Raw genomic sequence first — 19738 nt, 5'->3', positions numbered from 1 at the left:
CCTGGAAGACTTCTGAAGGCGCAAAGAAGTTTTTGGCAGAACCGGAATGGACGGTCAAGGGTCAGAGATGTATCGTAATTGATCCAAGTCACCGCGACGTCCGTCTGAAGCTTCACTGGCTGCTCTACCATCTACGCGAAGAAGATGTGCGAAACGCCCTGAACCCCTACGGAACCGTCTTGGAAATAGGACTGGATAAATGGCGTCTTGACGGCTACAGCCTACAGAACACCATGACACGCACAGTTGTGGTGCGACTGAAGGCGGACGTTACGTTGGATGATATACCACATCAGCTGCGCGTCGGAGGTGAGCTAGCCCTTGTCGTAGCGCCCGGAAGAGCGCCAAGGTGCTTGCGCTGCCAACAGATTGGGCACATAAGAAAGGACTGCCGCGTGCCGCGGTGCAACGTCTGCAAACGCTTTGGACACGCCGTAGAAAACTGCTCGAGGACGTATGCGGCAGCTGCCATGGCCACGGTGAGCACGGAGAAATCCGAGCTCACCATGGACGAAGCGGAAGCAGAAGAATGTCTGAATTCTGCAACAACATCAGGAGTACAAGGCACCAGCACCAAAGGAAGTAAGCAATCGGAAAATACTACCGCGGAAAATTTGACAGCCACTGTACGGGTACAAATTGCAGCAGACGCAAAAGCCAAAATACAGGGCTCCGAATTCATCGAGGGTGGTGCCAACAACACAAGTGAAAATAAAGAGACAGCGGGAGTTCACCACAAGAGTGCCGAAGTGGACGCCATGGATTGCCGTGAAGCAGAAGACAGCAGTGCGCTGGGAAAGAGACCACGAGACGACGCCGGTGCAGAGACAAAGGACGCCAACAGCAGTGAACCGCCGACAAAAGCGTTCACCAGTCGCGGGCTGCGGCCCACCCCAAAGCCAAACGTCCCGGAGGTGGAGAAGAGGGCGGCTAAGCTGCCCACTTGACAACACGGCTAACGCACCGAGGGTGCACCCCAATATCGGGGCACAGACTGTTTGGTGAGCGCATCCTTTTGGAAGATAACGATGGCTGTTAGACTTGAGAGAGCAGTTCGTTTCGCCACTCTAAATGTGCGCGGGTTTTCGTCTAAAAGGCGCCAATACCAATTAAGTAGGCTATTTGCGGAACATGATTTAGACGTGATCGCCGTGCAAGAAACAAAAGTACACAGGGAGGACGAAACTGAGCGAATGGTTGCGCCTTTCAACACAACGTATAATGTCTGTGTGTCACATGCCGATGGCTTATCGGGAGGGTGTGCAATGTTTATAGAAAGATCGATGGGCGCAGTTGAGACAAGTATAAGAAGCAGTGAGAGCGGACGCTTCGTGGTTTGTGATTTTTCGTTAATGAATTTTGAATGGCGCGTGATTTGCTTGTACGCCCCAAATCGTGACAACGAAAGAAAAGCATTCTTTGAAGAGATTGGTGGTTTCCTTGATTGTAGTAGATATGTGATATTAATTGGTGACTTCAACTGTGTGTGTGCGATTGAGGACCGCTCCAAACGTGTAAATTTGCACGATCAAAGCGCACTGTTTTTGACGGAATTGAGTGCTGAGAATGGACTAGAAGATGTGGCCCTCTGCATGTCTAATGGCGGGGTTGAGTTCACGCATTTTCAGGGCCAAAGTCACTCACGTTTGGATCGAGCCTACATCCCACTTGACCTTGTGATGTGTTGTGACGAATACGTTGTTATACCAGTGTCTTTTAGCGACTACTGTTTGGTAAAATTCACGCTTGGGACAAAGGAAAAAATGCCTAAGTTCAACTGGCACCTCTGGAAATTAAATAACAGCATCATGAAAGATAAAATTTTTTCTAGAAAAGTAAATGAAGCGTTAACGATGCTGTATGAAGTTGGAAAAGACGATTGGGAAACGAGGTGGGAAGTTTTTAAACAAGATGTTAAATTGAGTGCTATAGAACGTACGACTATCCTTAATTTTGAGAAGAAACAAGACGAGAAGAAATTGCAGTCGCAACTGCAAGCACTATTAAAGGAAGAGAGTGTGAAACCGGGCTCTTTCACTAAAGAAATCAAAAATACCAAAAACAAGCTGGAACTTTTAGATAACGAAAAGTACCGAGGTGCTATTATTAGGTCAAGAACAGAAAAGCTTTGGATGGGCGAAACACCGACAAAGCGGCCACTAAGTGATGAAAAGCAATATGCACAAAGAAAAGAAGTTAAGGAAATAATGTACAATGGCAGACTGACGAAAGAAAAAAGTCAGATAATGAACGCGTTTCTTGAACACTATCGCAATTTGCTTGGAAAACGTATTCCGGTGGGGAATGGATTTAGTGAAGATTTCATTTCTTTAGTGCCCAAGTTTGACGACGAAACTAAAAAAAGTTTGGAGGCCCCTATCAGTATACAGGCGATTAAAAAAGCTATTGATGACTTAAGCACTGGAAAGACACCTGGCCCAGATGGAGTCGGAGCAGAATTCTATAAAATGTTTAAAGAACAGATTGCCAGCGCGCTGTTCCAAGTTATCGAAGAGGGGTATAAAAAGAAGAAGCTACCACGGTCTTTCACTGAAGCGCACACTGTTTTAATCCCCTAATCGAACGATGACATCAAACTTCAGTCTGTGACGTCATATCGCCCCATTAGCCTCTTGAATACAGATTACAAAATTTTCATGAAGGTTTTGGCCAAAAGAATGCAGAATGTCGTTCAAAACATTGTAGGACCGCACCAGACATGTGGCATAAGAGGTCGTAGCATTACGACAAATATACACGTAGTAAGAAGTGTCTTAGAGATTTGCGATGACTTTGGAGACCGAATAGCAATGATGCAGTTAGATTTACAAAAAGCTTTTGACCGTGTCTCCCATGAAGTGTTGTTCAACGTGTTAGAACATGTGCAAGTTGGAACCGTGTTTATCGATGGATTAAAGATGGCGTACTCGCAGTGTGTAACACGCCTGGTAGTTAATAGGACGCTAAGTGAAGAAATTGACATACTCAGTTCCATCAGACAAGGATGCCCGGCCTCAGCCTTACTTTTTGCCACATACCTAGAACCATTTTGCTTATCAATTATCCAAAATTCAAACGTGCACGGATTTAGATTACAGAGTACTGAAGTAAAGATTCTTGCATATGCTGACGATGTGGCCGTACTCTGTCAAGATAGGCAGAGTATATGTGAAGTTGTTCATACAGCCAAACAATTTTGTTCCATGACAGGTAGCATGATTAACTGGGATAAAACAACTGCGTTTTGGTATGGCAATTGGGATATGAAGCCTGATGTATACGTAAATGTGGGATGGAAAACCCGCCCACTGAAGTACCTAGGGGTGCCACTCGAGGTTTATCGTGACAACAACGAGTACTGGAAGGACGAAGCAGAAACAATCAGGCAAAAAACAAACGCCTGGGGTGGGCGGGAGCTCTCTATGTTTGCACGGGCGTATGTATGCAACCTGTTTTTAATAGCCAAAATATGGTATGTGTTCCAAGTCCTTTGTATGTCGCGGGTGAATGTGCAGAAATTTCACAGGATTTTCGCCGTGTTTCTGTGGAGATCGACCTGGGAACGAACAAGTCGCTCAAATTTATTCTTACCGGTCCGAAACGGTGGATTGGGTTTGTGTCATTTATTTATTAGGCAAGTTGTGTCTCGTTTTAGTTTTCTCCGTGACTAAAGAAATGGCTTTTTACAAACTGTGATAAAATTAAGGCTGTGTTCACACGTTCCAGAATTTGTTGTGTCATCGAATGACAATATGTACCATTATGTGACTGGATTCTTGCGTGAAGTAGTGCATTCTTTTCAATTTCTGAAAGTGCGCTTTTCGCTAGAGTATTTGTCCTCTGTAAAACGGAAAACACTTTACAAAGACCTTGTCGACTGTTTGTTGCCAACACCGCGGTACAGAACTTTATTCAATGTCGAACACGGACAGGACGTGCTAAGAAGGGTTAAAAAGATTAACGTAAAACCGGGAACAAAAACTTTCTTCTTTAAACTTCATTCTGGGACGCTCCCAGTAAAGCAATGGTTAGCTGATAAGGGACTCTACGTTCCTTGGACGACAAACTGTCTACTTTGTAAGACGCCCGAAACGGTAGAACACGTTTTTCTTTACTGCTGGGACGCCGTTTTCCATTGGGACATTCTGCAGCGCACATTGAAAAAGGACCTACCCATCACGAGTTATGGCATTCGTTTTCTGAGTGTGGACAATAAAGACGGCGTCCCGTACGACATGTTCATGCTGATAGCACTTCACAGCATCTGGCAGACTAGAATGGCGGTCCGCAATGCCGACCTTCGCGCACGTCCTGTCAGGGAAAATTTCATTGTAAACATGCATTATATACGCGAACTGAATAAAGCGCAACCAGAGCCTCCTGACTGGCTACCTCTCTTGGAAAAATTCTGTAACTTGAAGAAATTTTAATGTGAACACACCGGATCATGACTTGGTCCAAATGTTTCCTTTTATCATTCATGTTTCTCTGTTTCCACGACCTGTAAAAGAAAACAGGCAATAAAGAAAAAAAAAGCCCTCGTGGCCTAACGGATAAGGCATGGGTCTCCTAAACCGGGGATTGCGGGTTCGAGTCCCGCCGAGGGTACGCGTTTCCTTTTTGAAACATTATCCTTGCAAATGTTCCTCTGTAATGAGGTAAATGTCGAGACTCCTCTGCATCTGTCTTCCTTTTGTGGCAACTCGGAATTTGCAGCCAACCACGCAGTTATAAGGTATGCCTACCAAAAAGGTGCAGCCCTCGTGGCCTAAGGATTCGGCTTTCTGCCGCGCTAGCGAGCGGACGTGCCGATCATGAGCCCCGTAGGAGCGGCTTCAGCCGCCCAGCAGGGCCGCGGTACCAGGAGTTTTGCCGCAGAAGACCCGGAATACCAAGTTTTGCTACCTCAATTGCCGACAGGTTGGATAGCTTTAAATACTGTTTTTCTGCATGTGGATGTGCGTGCCAGGCCGTATCGTGTGGAACATTTCCGAGATGCGTTGGCTAGCTTAGGCCTACTTCCTGATGTCATCGCCCTAGGGGCGTATCAGATGAGCTACGTTTGGGCGGTGACTTTCAAGAGCGACGAAGGTGTGAAGAGGCTTTCAAGCGCCAAGAACCTCAAGGTGAATGAACATCGGTGCATTGTCGTTGACCCAGCCAATCAGCGGCTGAAACTGCATTGGATGCTTCATAACGTGTCGGACGAGGATATACGGGCAGCCTTGTTACCGTTCGGAAAGGTCACGGATGTTTTCCATGAAAAGTTGCGTGTTCAAGGAGTTCAAATGAAGCATCGTCGACACGGGCGGTGTCCCTGGTTCTGAAGACGGGTATGACCGTAGAAGACCTGCCCCATCAACTTCGTGTAGCTGGTGAGCAGACCCTAGTTGTGGTACCGGGCAGAGCACCCCTTTTGCCTGAAGTGCCGAAACACCGGACATGTCCGACGTGACTGCCGCGTCCCGAGATGTGCAGTATGCCGTCGCTACGGCCACCAGGATACGGAATATGTTAAGACTTACGCATCCGTCGCAGGACCTGCGCTTCGAGAGGACGTGGCTTACCTGTTAATGGACGAGGCTGACGTTGATGAGGCTTCCCGCGTGCTAGTATCACCGGCGGACACAGTTGCAACACCTTCTGTGCCGGCTGCTAAATCCACGAAGGTGGCAAATGGGCTGCCTATGGACCCGAAAGATGCAGTGCAAAGGGCATGCGACGAAGCAACCAAAGAAGAATCGGCCGCGAAATCCGCCACTGCCGAGGAGACCGCCACGGAGCACGGACCGGCAACTCCCTTGATGGACGTCGAAGAATCGAGTGCAAGCAATGCGGCTATGAAAAGAGCGAGGGACTCGACCGGCAACCTGGACGGCAACCTTCACAATGGGGCCAAAGACGAGCCGCCGCCAAAAGCGCAGGCGGCTCGTCGTGTTCCCGTGCGCCTGAAACCAAACATCCCGCCGGACAGACGGCTGGCGGCAAAACTGCCTAACTAGGACCCGGCGCCTACTGGGGCGCCCGGACTAACGTCCTGAAGAGATGGCGTCCTTTTTGGAATCGGGCTTCGCGTACACTCTAAAGGTACGCGTGTGGATTGAGCGGTTTTCAGTGGAAAAGTTATGCATGCAATATTTTCTGCAGTCTGTCCGGATCGCTTGTTCTTCAGCGGCAACGTGCGATCGGCTTGCTTTTGCAGATAAATGGCGGTAAAACCAGAGAGAGCATTCAGAGTTGCCACGCTAAATGTTCGGGGCCTTGGAGCGCGAAGGAGGCAATATCAATTCAGCCGCCTGTGTATCGAGAAGGAACTCGATGTAGTTGCCTTACAAGAAACTAAAGTAGAAACCCAAGAGCAGACCGATCGCATGGTGATGCCTTTCACGGCGCATTACAATGTGGGCCTGTGCCATGCGAATGGCACATCACGCGGATGTGCGTTGTTAATACGGAAAAGTGCTGGTATTATTGAAGAAAGTGTAACTGTTTGTGAAACTGGTCGCTTGCTTATTGTAATTTTTCTTTTTCTCACGATTTGTGGCGGCTCGTATGCGTTTATGCGCCAAACAATGAGAATGATCGATTTTTGTTTTTTGAATGTATCGAGCAATATCTAAAGTATGATCGCTTCGTCATATTTCTTGTTGATTTTAACTGAGTGTGTTCTCCGCAAGACCGACTAAAAAGGGAAAGGGTTCGCGATAAAAGTGCTCTCCTTTTGAGCAGATTAATTAAAGTCCACAACTTAGAAGATGTGGGCCGAGTCCTCACTGATGGTATGATTCCGCAGTACACGCACATTCAGCGAAATAGCCGAGCAAGGCTGGACAGAGTGTATGTTTCTGACGACTTGATCACCCTTTGTAATAGTTATAACGTCGCACCGCAATCGTTCACGGACCATAGCTTGGTAAGCTTCTCGATTGGGGAAAAAGTTAAAAGAACACGATTCAACTGGAACATGTGGAAATTCAACGAAAAGCTGCTTAATGATGAACCCTTTGTGCGCAGAGTTAAGGAAAAGATAACAGAGTTGATGACGAATGATGATGAATATTTTATTGCTACATGGGAGGAATTTAAGATTCAAGTTAAGTTCATTGCAATAGAAAGAGGAAGCAGCCTTCAGCACGATAGATTACAGAAACAAAGAGAGCTGCAAAGACAGCTGGAATATCTGTCAAGCGCACAAAATGCGGATCACGATCAATTAGCTGAAAACGTAAAGAAAGTAAGACACGAGCTTGAAGTTATCGACGCCGAGCGATACAAAGCAGCAGTTATACGCGCTAGAAGCGAACGCCTATGGATGGGTGAGATGCCAAACAAACGGGCAATGAGCGATGAAAAGCGTCACGCGTCAAGAAATGAGATCCAACAGATACGTCTTCAAAGCGAGGTGACGTCAGACGCTTTGTCGATCGAGAAAGCTTTTGTGGAGCACTATCGCGAATTGTTCGGCAATGTGACACGTTCTGGACTGGTCTTCGAGAGTGAATTCATGAGCGAAATGCCAAGGTTGGATGACGACGTTAGAGAAAGTCTTGAGAGACCAATAGCGGTGTCCGAGATCGAAAGGGCGATAGAAGAGCTGCCGTCAGGCAAATCGCCATGGCCGGACAGCTTAGGCGCCGCTTTTTACAAGGCATTCAGTCAGGAGTTTGCGTGTATATTGCACCGACTACTCTCAGAGGCGTATGAATTTAAAAAAGTACCACCCTCATTCCCGACTTCACACATAGTATTAATTCCGAAAACACATGACCGGGAAAAGCTTCTTTCAGTAGGTTCATACAGACCGATAAGTCTGACCAACACAGATTACAAAATATTTATGAAAGTACTGGCTCGACGGTTTCAAAGCGTGATTCAGCAGCTTGTAGGGCCACACCAGACGTGTGGCATTAAAGGCCGCACCATTTTCACGAACACCCATATTGCAAGGAATGTGCTCGAATGTTGTGATGCCATTGGGGGTCGGGTGGCAATGTTGCAGCGAGACCTTGCGAAGGCGTTCGACCGGGTGTCACATGAGGTGCTTTTCGCTATACTGCAGTACTGTGATGTTGGGAGCATCATTGTAGATGGCGTTAAAATGGCTTATGAACTATTACACGCAGCTTATAGTTAATAAGTTCGCGGGTACCAGTCCGCTCGTCTGTACGGCAACGCTGTCCCTTGTCTCCTTTGCTTTTTGCCCTGTACCTCGAACCCTTTTGTGTGGCAGTCATACGGGATGAAAACATTCGTGGTTTTAGGCTGCACGCCGCAGAAGTTAAAATCCTAGCTTACGCAGATGACGTCGCCGTCTTCTGTGAAGACAGGGAAAGCGTGGTCGAGGCTGTCCGCCTTGCAAGATTCTTTTGTAGGTACACTGGTGCCCAGATAAACTTCGAAAAAAGTGTTGGGATATGGCATGGAAGCTGGCACGCGACACCCACAAAATTCGCCGGTATGCAGTGGACTACAGTGCCTTCACTGTATCTAGGCGTGCCCCTTGAGCACTATCGGGACTCGACGCAGTTGTCGACCGGACAAATAGAATCAATGAAAGAAAAGATAAAAGGATGGCAGGGCCGGGGATTGTCAGTGTTTGCACGTGCTTCAGCTTGCAATGTTTTTTTGATTGCCAAAGTTTGGTACATACTGCAAGTATTGTTCATGTCCCGTGTAAACGTTCAAAAAATGCATCGAGTGTTTGCTACCTTCATCTGGAACTCCACTTGGGAGGGATCCAGCCGAACAAATCTTTTTCGCACAGTTCGAAATGGGGGCCTTGGGCTCTCACACTTGTTCATTAGACAGATCGTATCGCGGTTCTTCTTCCTGCGAGATGAAAGAAATGTTTTTCTTCGTACAGTAATTCAGGCGAGGATGGCAACAAAACTGCCTGAATTTGTTGTGTCCACATCTAGTGTTATCAGTAGAAAAGCGACTGGTTACTATCGTGAAGTCGTTGCATCGTTTAGAATACTCTGCGCACGTTTTTCGCTGGAGTATTTGTGTTCAGTGAGAAAAAAGAAACTGTACGCAGACTTAGTTGACAGCACGCTACCTATCCCACTATATAGGAGTGTTCACTGTGGAGGCCCAGGAGAAGATGTGCTGAAATGAGTTAAAAGGACGCCTGTAAGACCTGCTGCGAAAACTTTCTTTTTCCACCTACACACGAACACCCTCCCCGTTAAAGTATGGTTAGAATGGAAAGGAATATTCGTGCCCTGGACTACGAATTGCCTGCTGTGTAAAAAGCCTCAAACAATTGCACACGCCTTCATTGAGTGTTGGGACGCTGTCTTTCACTGGGACATCTTGCAGCGCACTCTTAAAAAAGAACTCCCCATGAACCTCTTTGGAATTGGGTTCCTTCCAGTTGAAAGTGATGACGGGCCACCGTTCGACATGTTCATGTTGCTGGGCCTCCACAGTTTGTGGAAGACAAGAATGGCTGTACGTCATGCTGATGTGAATGTGTGCTCGGCGCGAGAGAACTTCATTGAAAAAAAAATTAAATAATGGGGTTTTACGTGCCAAAACCACTTTCAGATTATGAGGCACGCCGTAGTGGGGGACTCCGGAAATTTCGACCACCTGGGGTTCTTTAACGTGCACCTAAATCTAAGTACACGAGTGTTTTCGCATTTCGCCCCCATCGAAATGCGGCCGCCGTGGCCGGGATTCGATCCCGCGACCTCGTGCTCAGCAGCCTAGCACCATAGCCACTGAGCAAGCATGGCGGGTAACTTCATTGAAAGTATGTCACTATTACGAGAAGTGTATCGTGCACAAGGCGAAACCCCAGACTGGGTTAGCATCCTTGATGAGCTGGTGTGCCTCAAGAAATTTTTGCGACCATCCCACCTGATGTGATGTGGGTGCACTGTGTATATGAATGTTTTTTTTGTGCGTGTGCTAGTGTTTAGGCAGGCAATAAAGAAAAAAAAAAAGAAAAAAAAGCCCTCGTGGCCTAACGGATAAGGCATCGGTCTCCTAAACCGGGGATTGCGGGTTCGAGTCGCGCCGAGGGTAGGCGTTTCCTCTTTGAAACATTATCCTCGCAGATGTTCCTCGGTAAAGAGTTAAATGTCGAGACTCCTCCGCTTCTGTTTCCCTTTGTGGCAACTCGGAATTCGCAGCCAACCACGCAGTTGTAATTAAAGTATGCCTACCAAAAAGGTGTAGCCCTCGTGGCCTAACGCATAAGGCATCGGTCTCCTAAACCGGGGATTGCGGGTTCGAGTCCCGCTGAGGGTACGTGTTTCCTTTTTGAAACATTATCCTCGCAGATGTTCCTCGGTAAAGAGTTAAATGTCGAGACTCTTCCGCATCGTTTTCCTTTTGTGGCAACTCGGAATTTGCAGCCAACCACGCTGTTGTAAATAAAGTATGCCTACCGCAAAGGTGTAGCCCTCGTGGCCTGAAAGCCACTTCCTGCCACCGAGCGTGACGGACGTGCGCATCATGTGCTCCAACGGAGCGGTATCAGCGGCCCAGCTTGGCCGTGGAAACAGGTTTGCTGGCTCGAGTGACCAGGATTATGAAGTTATTTTGCCGCGGCTACCAACAGGTCGAATTGTTGCAAATACGCTTTTTTTGCACGCCGACGTCAGAGCAAGGCCCTACAAGGTCGAGGATTTTCGCGACGCACTGGTTCGTTTGGCACTTCTCACCGAGGTTGTCGCCTTGGGGGCGTACCAGATGAATCACATCTGGGCTATCACGTTCAAGAGTGTTGACGGAATGAAGAAGCTGCTTTCAGTCCGTGAAGTGAATGTTAAAGAACGACGGTGCATTGTCATTGATCCCGACGACCAGGACGTGAGGATGAAGATCCACTGGATTTTGTACAACGTGCAAGACGAAGATGTGCGAACAGCCTTTGCACCTTACGGAACGGTGACGGAAGTCGCCAAGGAACGCTGGCGCGTTCAGGGAGTCATGGACAAAGGTTCGTCAACGCGTTGTGTGTCTTTGAAGATGAAGCCTGGAGTCATAATTGATGACCTGCCTCACCAGCTACGCATTGCTGGAGAGCAGGCCCTCGTTGTGGTTCCTGGAAGAGCCCCGCTTTGCCTAAGGTGCCATACTTCAGGACACGTCCGACGGGAATGCAAAGTTCCCCGTTGCAGTCAGTGCCGTCGCTTCGGCCATGACCAATCGCAGTGCGTCAAAACGTACGCAAATGTCACAGGGCACATGAGAGGAGAAGACGACTCCGAACTTCTCATGGATGCGGACGAATCCGAGGAGGCAGCGAGAACAGCAGAAAAGAATACGCCGCAGGCAGCGCCTAACGACGTCAAGGGGGGCGTGGCAGCGACACAGACTGAAGACCAGACCACTGCGTCGAAGCAGGCTGTTGTAGCCCCGAAGATTGACGCAGCGGAGCTAAGCACAAGTACTGCTACGGAAGCAGTACATGGAAAACCTCAAGAGGAGGGAGAAGGCATGGACGTCGTCCAAACAAGCATGAGTAGTGCCCCAGCAAAGAGGACACACGACAAGGCCTGTGTCGAAGAGGTTCAGCATCCTTCTGCGAGTATCGACGAACCACCCCCCAAATCGGTAATGCAGCGCCGGCCGACGTTTCGCCCGAAGCCCAACATCCCGCCGGACAAAAAGCCGGCGAAGACTACACCGACGTAGCAACCATGGCTCCCTTCTGGCTTGACAAGGGACGAGAGGCGACCCACAACGGGACTACGACGGCCAGCGCGCTGAGGCTGCGCCAGCCTGCTGCAGAACGCGAGCACGCCTCACGGGTGGGATCGAGAACTCTTGAGAAGGGAAAATTGCTGAGCTTCACTTCTCGGTGTATTAAGGCTGAAGGTGAGCACGAAGCCGTTCGGCCTATTTAATTTGTCGCGCAAATGGCAGGCAGAACAGAAGCAGCACTTAAATTTGCCACCTTTAATGTAAGGGGACTGGCAGCGAGGCGGCGTCAGTATCAATTAAGCCGCCTCCTGCTTGAGAACGATGTGGACGTAGTGGCAGTGCAAGAGACCAAGGTGGAAAGTGAAGCTCAGACGAACCGCATGGTTGAGCCTTTTAGAAGCCGTTACAATGTATGCGTGAGTCATTCTGTTGGTACGTCAGGAGGGTGTGCCATTTTAATTCGAAATTCTTTAGGTGTTATTGAAGAATCTGTTACAGTTTTCAACACCGGGCGTTTTGTGATGTGTGATTTTTCGTATCTTGATTTACAGTGGCGCGTAATGTGTGTGTATGCCCCAAATAAGGAAAATGAGCGCAAAGCTTTTTTCGAAATGGTTCAGCCCTATCTGAAGTCTCCTAGATACATTATTCTGATGGGTGACTTCAACTGCGTATGCATGCCCGAAGACAGAGTTACTAACGCGACCATTCGAAACCAGAGCTCGTTACTTTTGAATGCAATTGTCCTGGAGCACAATTTAGAAGACGTCGGGAGTGCTCTGTCAAAGGTGCCCGTCTGCAGTTCACACATTTCCAACAAGCAAGTCATGCAAGACTTGACAGGGTTTACGCGTCTGCTGGCCTGGTCCCAATGTGCAGTGACTACTTGATTAAAAACGTTGCGTTCAGCGATCATTGCATGGTAATGGTTACAATAGGAACGAAGACCAAAAGGTCGAAGTTCAACTGGGAACTATGGAAATTTAATATAAGGCTTCTTGAGGATGAACGTTTTGTGTTTACAGTAAAAGAAAAAATTGACTGTTTGCAAACGGGTGTTCAGAGGGACGTTATTGGAAAATGGGAACATTTTAAAGAAGAAATAAAACTGATCGCTATAGAAAGAGCGAGTGCGCTGCGTCAAAGCGACAAGGCAGACGAAAAAGAATTTCAGAGCCGCTTAGATTTGCTGCTGAGGCTAGAAAGTGCTCAGCCGGGCCAGTACGAAAAAGAAATAAAAGAAACAAAAAATAAGTTAGAACAGATGGATAAAGAGAAATATAAAGGAGCGGTCAGACGCGCACGTGCAGAACGGTTGTGGTTTGGCGAGACGCCGACAAAGCGGTCCCTGTGCGACGAAAAACGATATGCAGTAAAGAACGATATAAAAGCGATAGAGTACAAGGGCGAAATGGCTCGTGACTCTAATACTATTCAACGTGCGTTTGTTGATTATTACGAAGGACTACTGGGTCACGAGTCACGTGTTGAAGAAGGGCTCGCGGCGGAGTTCTTGGCACTGATGCCTATCTTAGAGGATGAAGTCAAGCTGGGGCTCGAGGCATCGATTAGTGCAGCGGAAGTAGAGCGCGCAATCGACGAGTTAAGCTCCGGAAAATCACCTGGTCCCGACGGGCTGGGCGTAGCTTTTTACAAAGCGTTTAAGTCTGACATGGCGCATATTCTACACAGCGTAATTCAAGAAACATACGAAAAGCAGATGATGCCTCCGTCCTTCCGAAGAAGTCACATCGTCCTAGTACCGAAGAGTGAAGACCCGGTTAAGAGATTGTCAGTCAGGGAGTATCGGCCCATAAGTCTCACGAATGTGGACTATAAAATATTCATGAAGGTTCTGGGCAGAAGGTTGCAGAATGTAATAAAAGCTATCGTAGGCCAGCACCAAACGTGCGGGATTAAAGGACGTACGATAACGACAAATATTCACGCAGCACGGAGCATATTAGAATGCTGCGATGCTTTTGATAAACGTGTAGCCATGTTGCAACTGGACATGGAAAAGGCCTTTGACCGCGTCAACCACCATGTTCTGTTTTGTATCCTCGAACACGTGAATGTCGGCCGAGTGCTCTTGGAAGGTGTCAAAATGGCATATGCTGGTTGTACGGCAAACCTTATTGTTAATAAGCAGCTGAGTGAAAGTATCACAGTTCGTTCTTCCGTGAGGCAAGGGTGCCCATTGTCTCCATTGTTGTTTGCACTGTATCTCGAACCTTTTTGCCTAAAAATTATATTAAACGAAAAAGTGCGTGGCTTCACGATGTTGTCCACTGAAGTTAAAGTACTTGCGTATGCGGATGATATCGCCATATTTTGCGAAGATAGGGAAAGTCTAACTGAAGTGGTGAAGGACGCGGCTAGGTTTTGCAAAGCCTCCGGTAGTGTGATAAACTGGGAAAAGTGTTTTGGTTTCTGGCACGGAAAATGGGATTATGCGCCTGAAATGTTTGAGAGCGTTCAGTGGGCAACGTCACCTGTCAAATACTTGGGAGTGCCACTAGACCAATATCAAGAACCTGCAAAATATTGGGAAGCGGAAAATGAGCGCACACGCGAATGTACGCACAAATGGGGTGGCCGCGATCTTTCAATTTGTGCTCGGGCCACAGTATGTAACCTCTTTTTGGTGGCCAAGGTATGGTATGTGCTGCAGGCACTGTGTATGTCACGGACCAGCGTCCAGAGATTGCACCGAGTTTTCGCAGTGTTCATTTGGGGGTCGAGTTGGGAGAGGACAAGTCGGACAAATCTATTTCTGTCCGTTGGAAAGGGTGGCCTAGGTTTGGCTCATTTGTTTCTTAGGCAACTTGTGTCAAGATTTATGTTCCTCCGAGACCAAAAAGATGCTTTCCTGCGTACGGTAATGCAAATTTGGTTGAAAGAGGCACTGCCTGAATATGTTGTATCATCCAGCCCTGTGAAACGCGTACGGGTGCGGGGCTTTCTTTGGGAGGTTGTGCGCGCTTTTCAGTGTTGGAAAGTTCGCTTTTCTGCACAGTATCTTGCTGATGTTAGAAGGAAACAACTTTATAAAGACCTTATTTATACTATGTTGCCTGTACCTTTGTACCGTTCCATATACTGTGTTGGCTCTGAAGGGAATGTACTGAAGAGAGTGAAAAAGATGTCGGTGTGGCCCTCAATGAAATCATTCTTCTTTCAGCTGCACACTGGCACACTGCCCGTGAAACCATGGCTACAAGAGAAAGGAATATTTGTCCCATGGTCCACAAACTGTCTAATCTGTAGAAAACCGGAGACTATAGATCACATGTTCCTTCACTGCACAGACGCTGTATTTCACTGGGACGTCTTGCAACGAACTTTAAAAAACGAGCTTCCAATATCACCTTACGGCATAAGATTTCTATCGGTAGATAGCGGTGACGAAGTGCCGTGGGACATGTTTATGCTTATCAGCTTACACAGTATATGGAAAAATCGAATGGCGTTTAGGCATGCAGATGAAACTATCCTCCCTGTACGAGAATATTTCATTGAAAATGTGTCTTATGTAAGAGATGTGTTTAAGGCTCAAAAAGAACAGCCGGAATGGCTCCCATTAATGGATGACCTCACCAAACTGAAACGCTTTTAATCCTTTGGTGTGAGCTGGCCAGTGCACCGCTCGCATCTTTTACTTGTAAAGCGATATTAGTGTTTTGTATGTCTTTCATTGTCATGTACCAAGAAGGTAATAAAGAAAAAAAAAAGCCCTCGTGGCCTAACGGATAAGGCATCGGTGTCCTAAACCGGGGATTGCGGGTTCGAGTCCCGCCGAGGGTACGCGTTTCCTTTTTGAAACATTATCCTCGCAGATGTTCCTCGGTAAAGAGTTAAATGTCGAGACTCCTCTGCATCTGTCTTCCTTTTGTGGAAACTCGGAATTTGCAGCCAACCACGCTGTTGTAAATAAAGTATGCCTACCGCAAAGGTGTAGCCCTCGTGGCCTAACGGGATTCGGCTTTCTGCCGCGCTAGCGAGCGGACGTGCCGATCATGAGCTCCGTCGGAGCGGCTTCAGCGGCCCAGCAGGGCCGCGGTACTAGGAGTTTTGCCTCAGAAGACCCGGAATACCAAGTTTTGCTACCTCAATTGCCGACAGGTCGGATAGTTTTAAATACAGTTTTTCTGCATGCGGATGTGCGTGCCAGGCCGTATCGTGTGGAACATTTCCGAGATGCGTTGGCTAGCTTAGGCCTACTTCCTGATGTCATCGCCCTAGGGGCGTATCAGATGAGCTACCTTTGGGCGGTGACTTTCAAGAGCGACGAAGGTGTGAAGAGGCTTTCAAGCGCCAAGAACCTCAAGGTGAATGAACATCGGTGCATTGTCGTTGACCCAGCCAATCAGCGGCTGAAACTGCATTGGATGCTTCATAACGTGTCGGACGAGGATATACGGGCAGCCTTGTTACCGTTCGGAAAGGTCACGGATGTTTTCCATGAAAAGTTGCGTGTTCAAGGAGTTCAAATGAAGCATCGTCGACACGGGCGGTGTCCCTGGTTCTGAAGACGGGTATGACCGTAGAAGACCTGCCCCATCAACTTCGTGTAGCTGGTGAGCAGACCCTAGTTGTGGTACCGGGCAGAGCACCCCTTTTGCCTGAAGTGCCGAAACACCGGACATGTCCGACGTGACTGCCGCGTCCCGAGATGTGCAGTATGCCGTCGCTACGGCCACCAGGATACGGAATATGTTAAGACTTACGCATCCGTCGCAGGACCTGCGCTTCGAGAGGACGTGGCTTACCTGTTAATGGACGAGGCTGACGTTGATGAGGCTTCCCGCGTGCTAGTATCACCGGCGGACACAGTTGCAACACCTTCTGTGCCGGCTGCTAAATCCACGAAGGTGGCAAATGGGCTGCCTATGGACCCGAAAGATGCAGTGCAAAGGGCATGCGACGAAGCAACCAAAGAAGAATCGGCCGCGAAATCCGCCACTGCCGAGGAGACCGCCACGGAGCACGGACCGGCAACTCCCTTGATGGACGTCGAAGAATCGAGTGCAAGCAATGCGGCTATGAAAAGAGCGAGGGACTCGACCGGCAACCTGGACGGCAACCTTCACAATGGGGCCAAAGACGAGCCGCCGCCAAAAGCGCAGGCGGCTCGTCGTGTTCCCGTGCGCCTGAAACCAAACATCCCGCCGGACAGACGGCTGGCGGCAAAACTGCCTAACTAGGACCCGGCGCCTACTGGGGCGCCCGGACTAACGTTCTGAAGAGATGGCGTCCTTTTTGGAATCGGGCTTCGCGTACACTCTAAAGGTACGCGTGTGGATTGAGCGGTTTTCAGTGGAAAAGTTATGCATGCAATATTTTCTGCAGTCTGTCCGGATCGCTTGTTCTTCAGCGGCAACGTGCGATCGGCTTGCTTTTGCAGATAAATGGCGGTAAAACCAGAGAGAGCATTGAGAGTTGCCACGCTAAATGTTCGGGGCCTTGGAGCGCGAAGGAGGCAATATCAATTTAGCCGCCTGTGTATCGAAAAGGAACTCGATGTAGTTGCCTTACAAGAAACTAAAGTAGAAACCCAAGAGCAGACCGATCGCATGGTGATGCCTTTCACGGCGCATTACAATGTGGGCCTGTACCATGCGAATGGCACATCAGGCGGATGTGCGTTGTTAATACGGAAAAGTGCTGGTATTATTGAAGAAAGTGTAACTGTTTGTGAAACTGGTCGCTTGCTTATTGTAATTTTTCTTTTTCTCACGATTTGTGGCGGCTCGTATGCGTTTATGCGCCAAACAATGAGAATGATCGATTTTTGTTTTTTGAATGCATCGAGCAATATCTAAGATGTGATCGCTTCGTCATATTTCTTGGTGATTTTAACTGTGTGTTCTCCGGAAGACCGACTAAAAAGGGAAAGGGTTCGCGATAAAAGTGCTCTCCTTTTGAGCAGACTAATTGAAGACCACAACTTAGAAGATGTTGGCCTAGTCCTCACTGATGGTATGTGTTGTATATGTGATTTCGGTTCCGGTTTGGGGATCACCTGCCGCCAGAGGCACCAGTGTCGCTTTGTGTATATATATGACTGTATGTGGCAATAAACGAGGATTGTTTGGTTGCTAGCGGTTCGTGTACTTGGGCGGCATCCGCCGCTACAACATTGGCGACGAGGGTCGGACCATTTCGGGGGGCGTGACTTTCGCCGCTTGCTTTCCGGCGCCATGAGCATTTCTGGACTCGCGCCGCCGCACCCGTTCCTGCCTGTGCCTGGTCGACCTGCTGTTGCGTGGCCGCAATGGTTCCGCATCTTCGAGAACTACCTGCTTGCTTCGGGGGCCTCTGACTGCACGCCGGATCGTCGCAAAGCACTACTTCTTCACAGCCTCGGCGTAGAAGGTCAGCGCATATTTTATACATTACCACTTCCATCGTTGGACAACGTCACGCTCGGTGAGCAAACTGCTACTGATAAAACGTCGGAAGATAGCAAGGGCACAGGCGACACAAGGCCTGAAGTATCGTCGTACGATATCGCAGTCGCCGCTCTGCACGGTCATTTTTCGGCAACAAGCAATGTTGTTGCCGAACGGCATCGTTTCAGTAGGCGAGTTCAGCAAGCTGGTGAATCAGTGAATGAGTCCATCACTGCATTGCGGGAGCTTTCTGCTACATGCTTTTTTCCTGTCGAAGAAGATTCGCTGCGTGACCAGTTCGTTGCTGGTATTTCGTCTCGGAGCTTGCGCGAGCGTCTTCTGCTTGAAGGATCGTCTCTCTCGTTTGCTAGAGCAGTACTACTGGCAAGGCAGTTTGAGCAGGCGTACAATGATCTGCAAGAATTGCCTTCTGTAGATGTTGGACGCATAAATACTCGTGGAAATACGCCTACGCGTACATCAGAATCCGACGAGAGCTCGAAGCGGTCGCACAACCGCCAGTCTCATTGTTACCGGTGCGGTTCATCCCAGCACAATGCAGCATCAGTTCGCTGTCCAGCCAAAAGCAAGCGTTGTCACCATTGCGGTGTCATGGGTCACTTCCGCTCTGTTTGCCAAAAACGAGGCTCCACTCCGGTGCGTGAGGTAGACAGCCAAGACTCTCCGAGCGAGGAAGTTTTGAGCATTCTGGCTGTGACGACGGCCGCTCGCTCCGCTGTTCACGTCACAGTTTCGATTGGCCGTGCGGACATAACTTTCCTTGTAGATTCTGGGTCGTCAGTTTCCATTGTTGCACACGATCTTTTTAAGCAGTATTGGGAAGGCCAAGTACTTTTGGCCCCGACTGTTCGCTTACTGGACTATTCAAAACAGCCAATTCCGGTTCGTGGCTGTTTCTTCGCTGACGTTACGTACAAAGCTAGCACAACAAGCCTTCTTTTCTACGTCGTAGAACAAGGCACCTCACTTTTGGGTATCGATGCCATCAAGGCCCTCGGTCTACAGATTGATGGGTCATCTCTGCAATGCCTTGAAACGACGCTAACTTCTAATTCTCGATGGGAACAGCGCCCTGACCCGACGAAAGCCGTGCAGGATATTAACCTCCCAAAGGAATTAGTTGCCGAGTTTGGATCTCTTTTCGATCCAGGCCTTGGCCTCGCGAAAGGTTTTGTGCATCACGTCAAAACGCGATCCACGGTGCAGCCAGTGCAATCCAAACTTCGGCGCCTTCCGCTCTCGCTACGACCATTGGTCTCGGAAGAGCTCCATCGGTTGGAAAATCTGGACGTGATAGAGAGGGTGGAGGCATCTGAATGGGTGTCACCCATTGTGGTCGTTAAGAAGAAAGAGGGAGGTATTCGCCTCTGTGTAGACCTTCGACAAGCAAACAAAGCTGTCGTAATAGACAGCTTTCCCCTTCCTCATACAGAAGAGCTATTGCATAGTTTAGTGGGGGCTACAAATTTTTCTAAGCTAGACCTCGCATCAGCTTACCACCAGGTCATGCTTCACCCTGCGAGTCGCGATTTGACCGCATTTATAACTCACGAAGGCCTCTTTCGTTTTAAACGAGTGTGCTTCGGACTGGCTTCCGCGCCTTCTGCATTTCAGAGTATGATATCCAAAGTCCTGCAAGGATGTAAGGGCGTGCTCTTCTATAT

General features: G+C 48.6%; 1 protein-coding gene and 3 non-coding genes across 4 annotated transcripts; all 4 read left to right on the top strand.

Annotated features, from left to right (window-relative positions):
• Window positions 1-4535: 4535 nt before the first annotated feature.
• TRNAR-CCU (transfer RNA arginine (anticodon CCU)) lies at window positions 4536-4608 on the top strand. Its single transcript has one exon. It is a non-coding gene; the product is annotated as a tRNA-Arg (tRNA).
• Window positions 4609-9959: 5351 nt separating this feature from the next.
• On the top strand, window positions 9960-10032 carry TRNAR-CCU (transfer RNA arginine (anticodon CCU)). The gene has a single exon. It is a non-coding gene; the product is annotated as a tRNA-Arg (tRNA).
• A 432-nt stretch (window positions 10033-10464) lies between these two features.
• On the top strand, window positions 10465-11649 carry LOC126530088 (uncharacterized). The gene has a single exon (XM_050177533.2). The coding sequence runs from the start codon at window positions 10465-10467 to the stop codon at window positions 11647-11649; it is 1185 nt and encodes a 394-aa protein (XP_050033490.2).
• Window positions 11650-15392: 3743 nt separating this feature from the next.
• Window positions 15393-15465, top strand: TRNAR-CCU (transfer RNA arginine (anticodon CCU)). Its single transcript has one exon. It is a non-coding gene; the product is annotated as a tRNA-Arg (tRNA).
• Window positions 15466-19738: the final 4273 nt, after the last annotated feature.

Source organism: Dermacentor andersoni, chromosome 1 (genome assembly GCF_023375885.2).
Source record: "Dermacentor andersoni chromosome 1, qqDerAnde1_hic_scaffold, whole genome shotgun sequence".
In the NCBI taxonomy this organism is placed as follows: domain Eukaryota; kingdom Metazoa; phylum Arthropoda; class Arachnida; order Ixodida; family Ixodidae; genus Dermacentor; species Dermacentor andersoni.
Note: the sequence above shows the minus strand (reverse complement) of the source record. Positions and strands in the feature narration are given on the sequence as shown.

Coding starts and splice junctions, on each gene's coding strand:
- LOC126530088 (XM_050177533.2), top strand. CDS start 10,465: ATGTGCTCCAACGGAGCGGTATCAGCGGCCCAGCTTGGCCGTGGAAAC.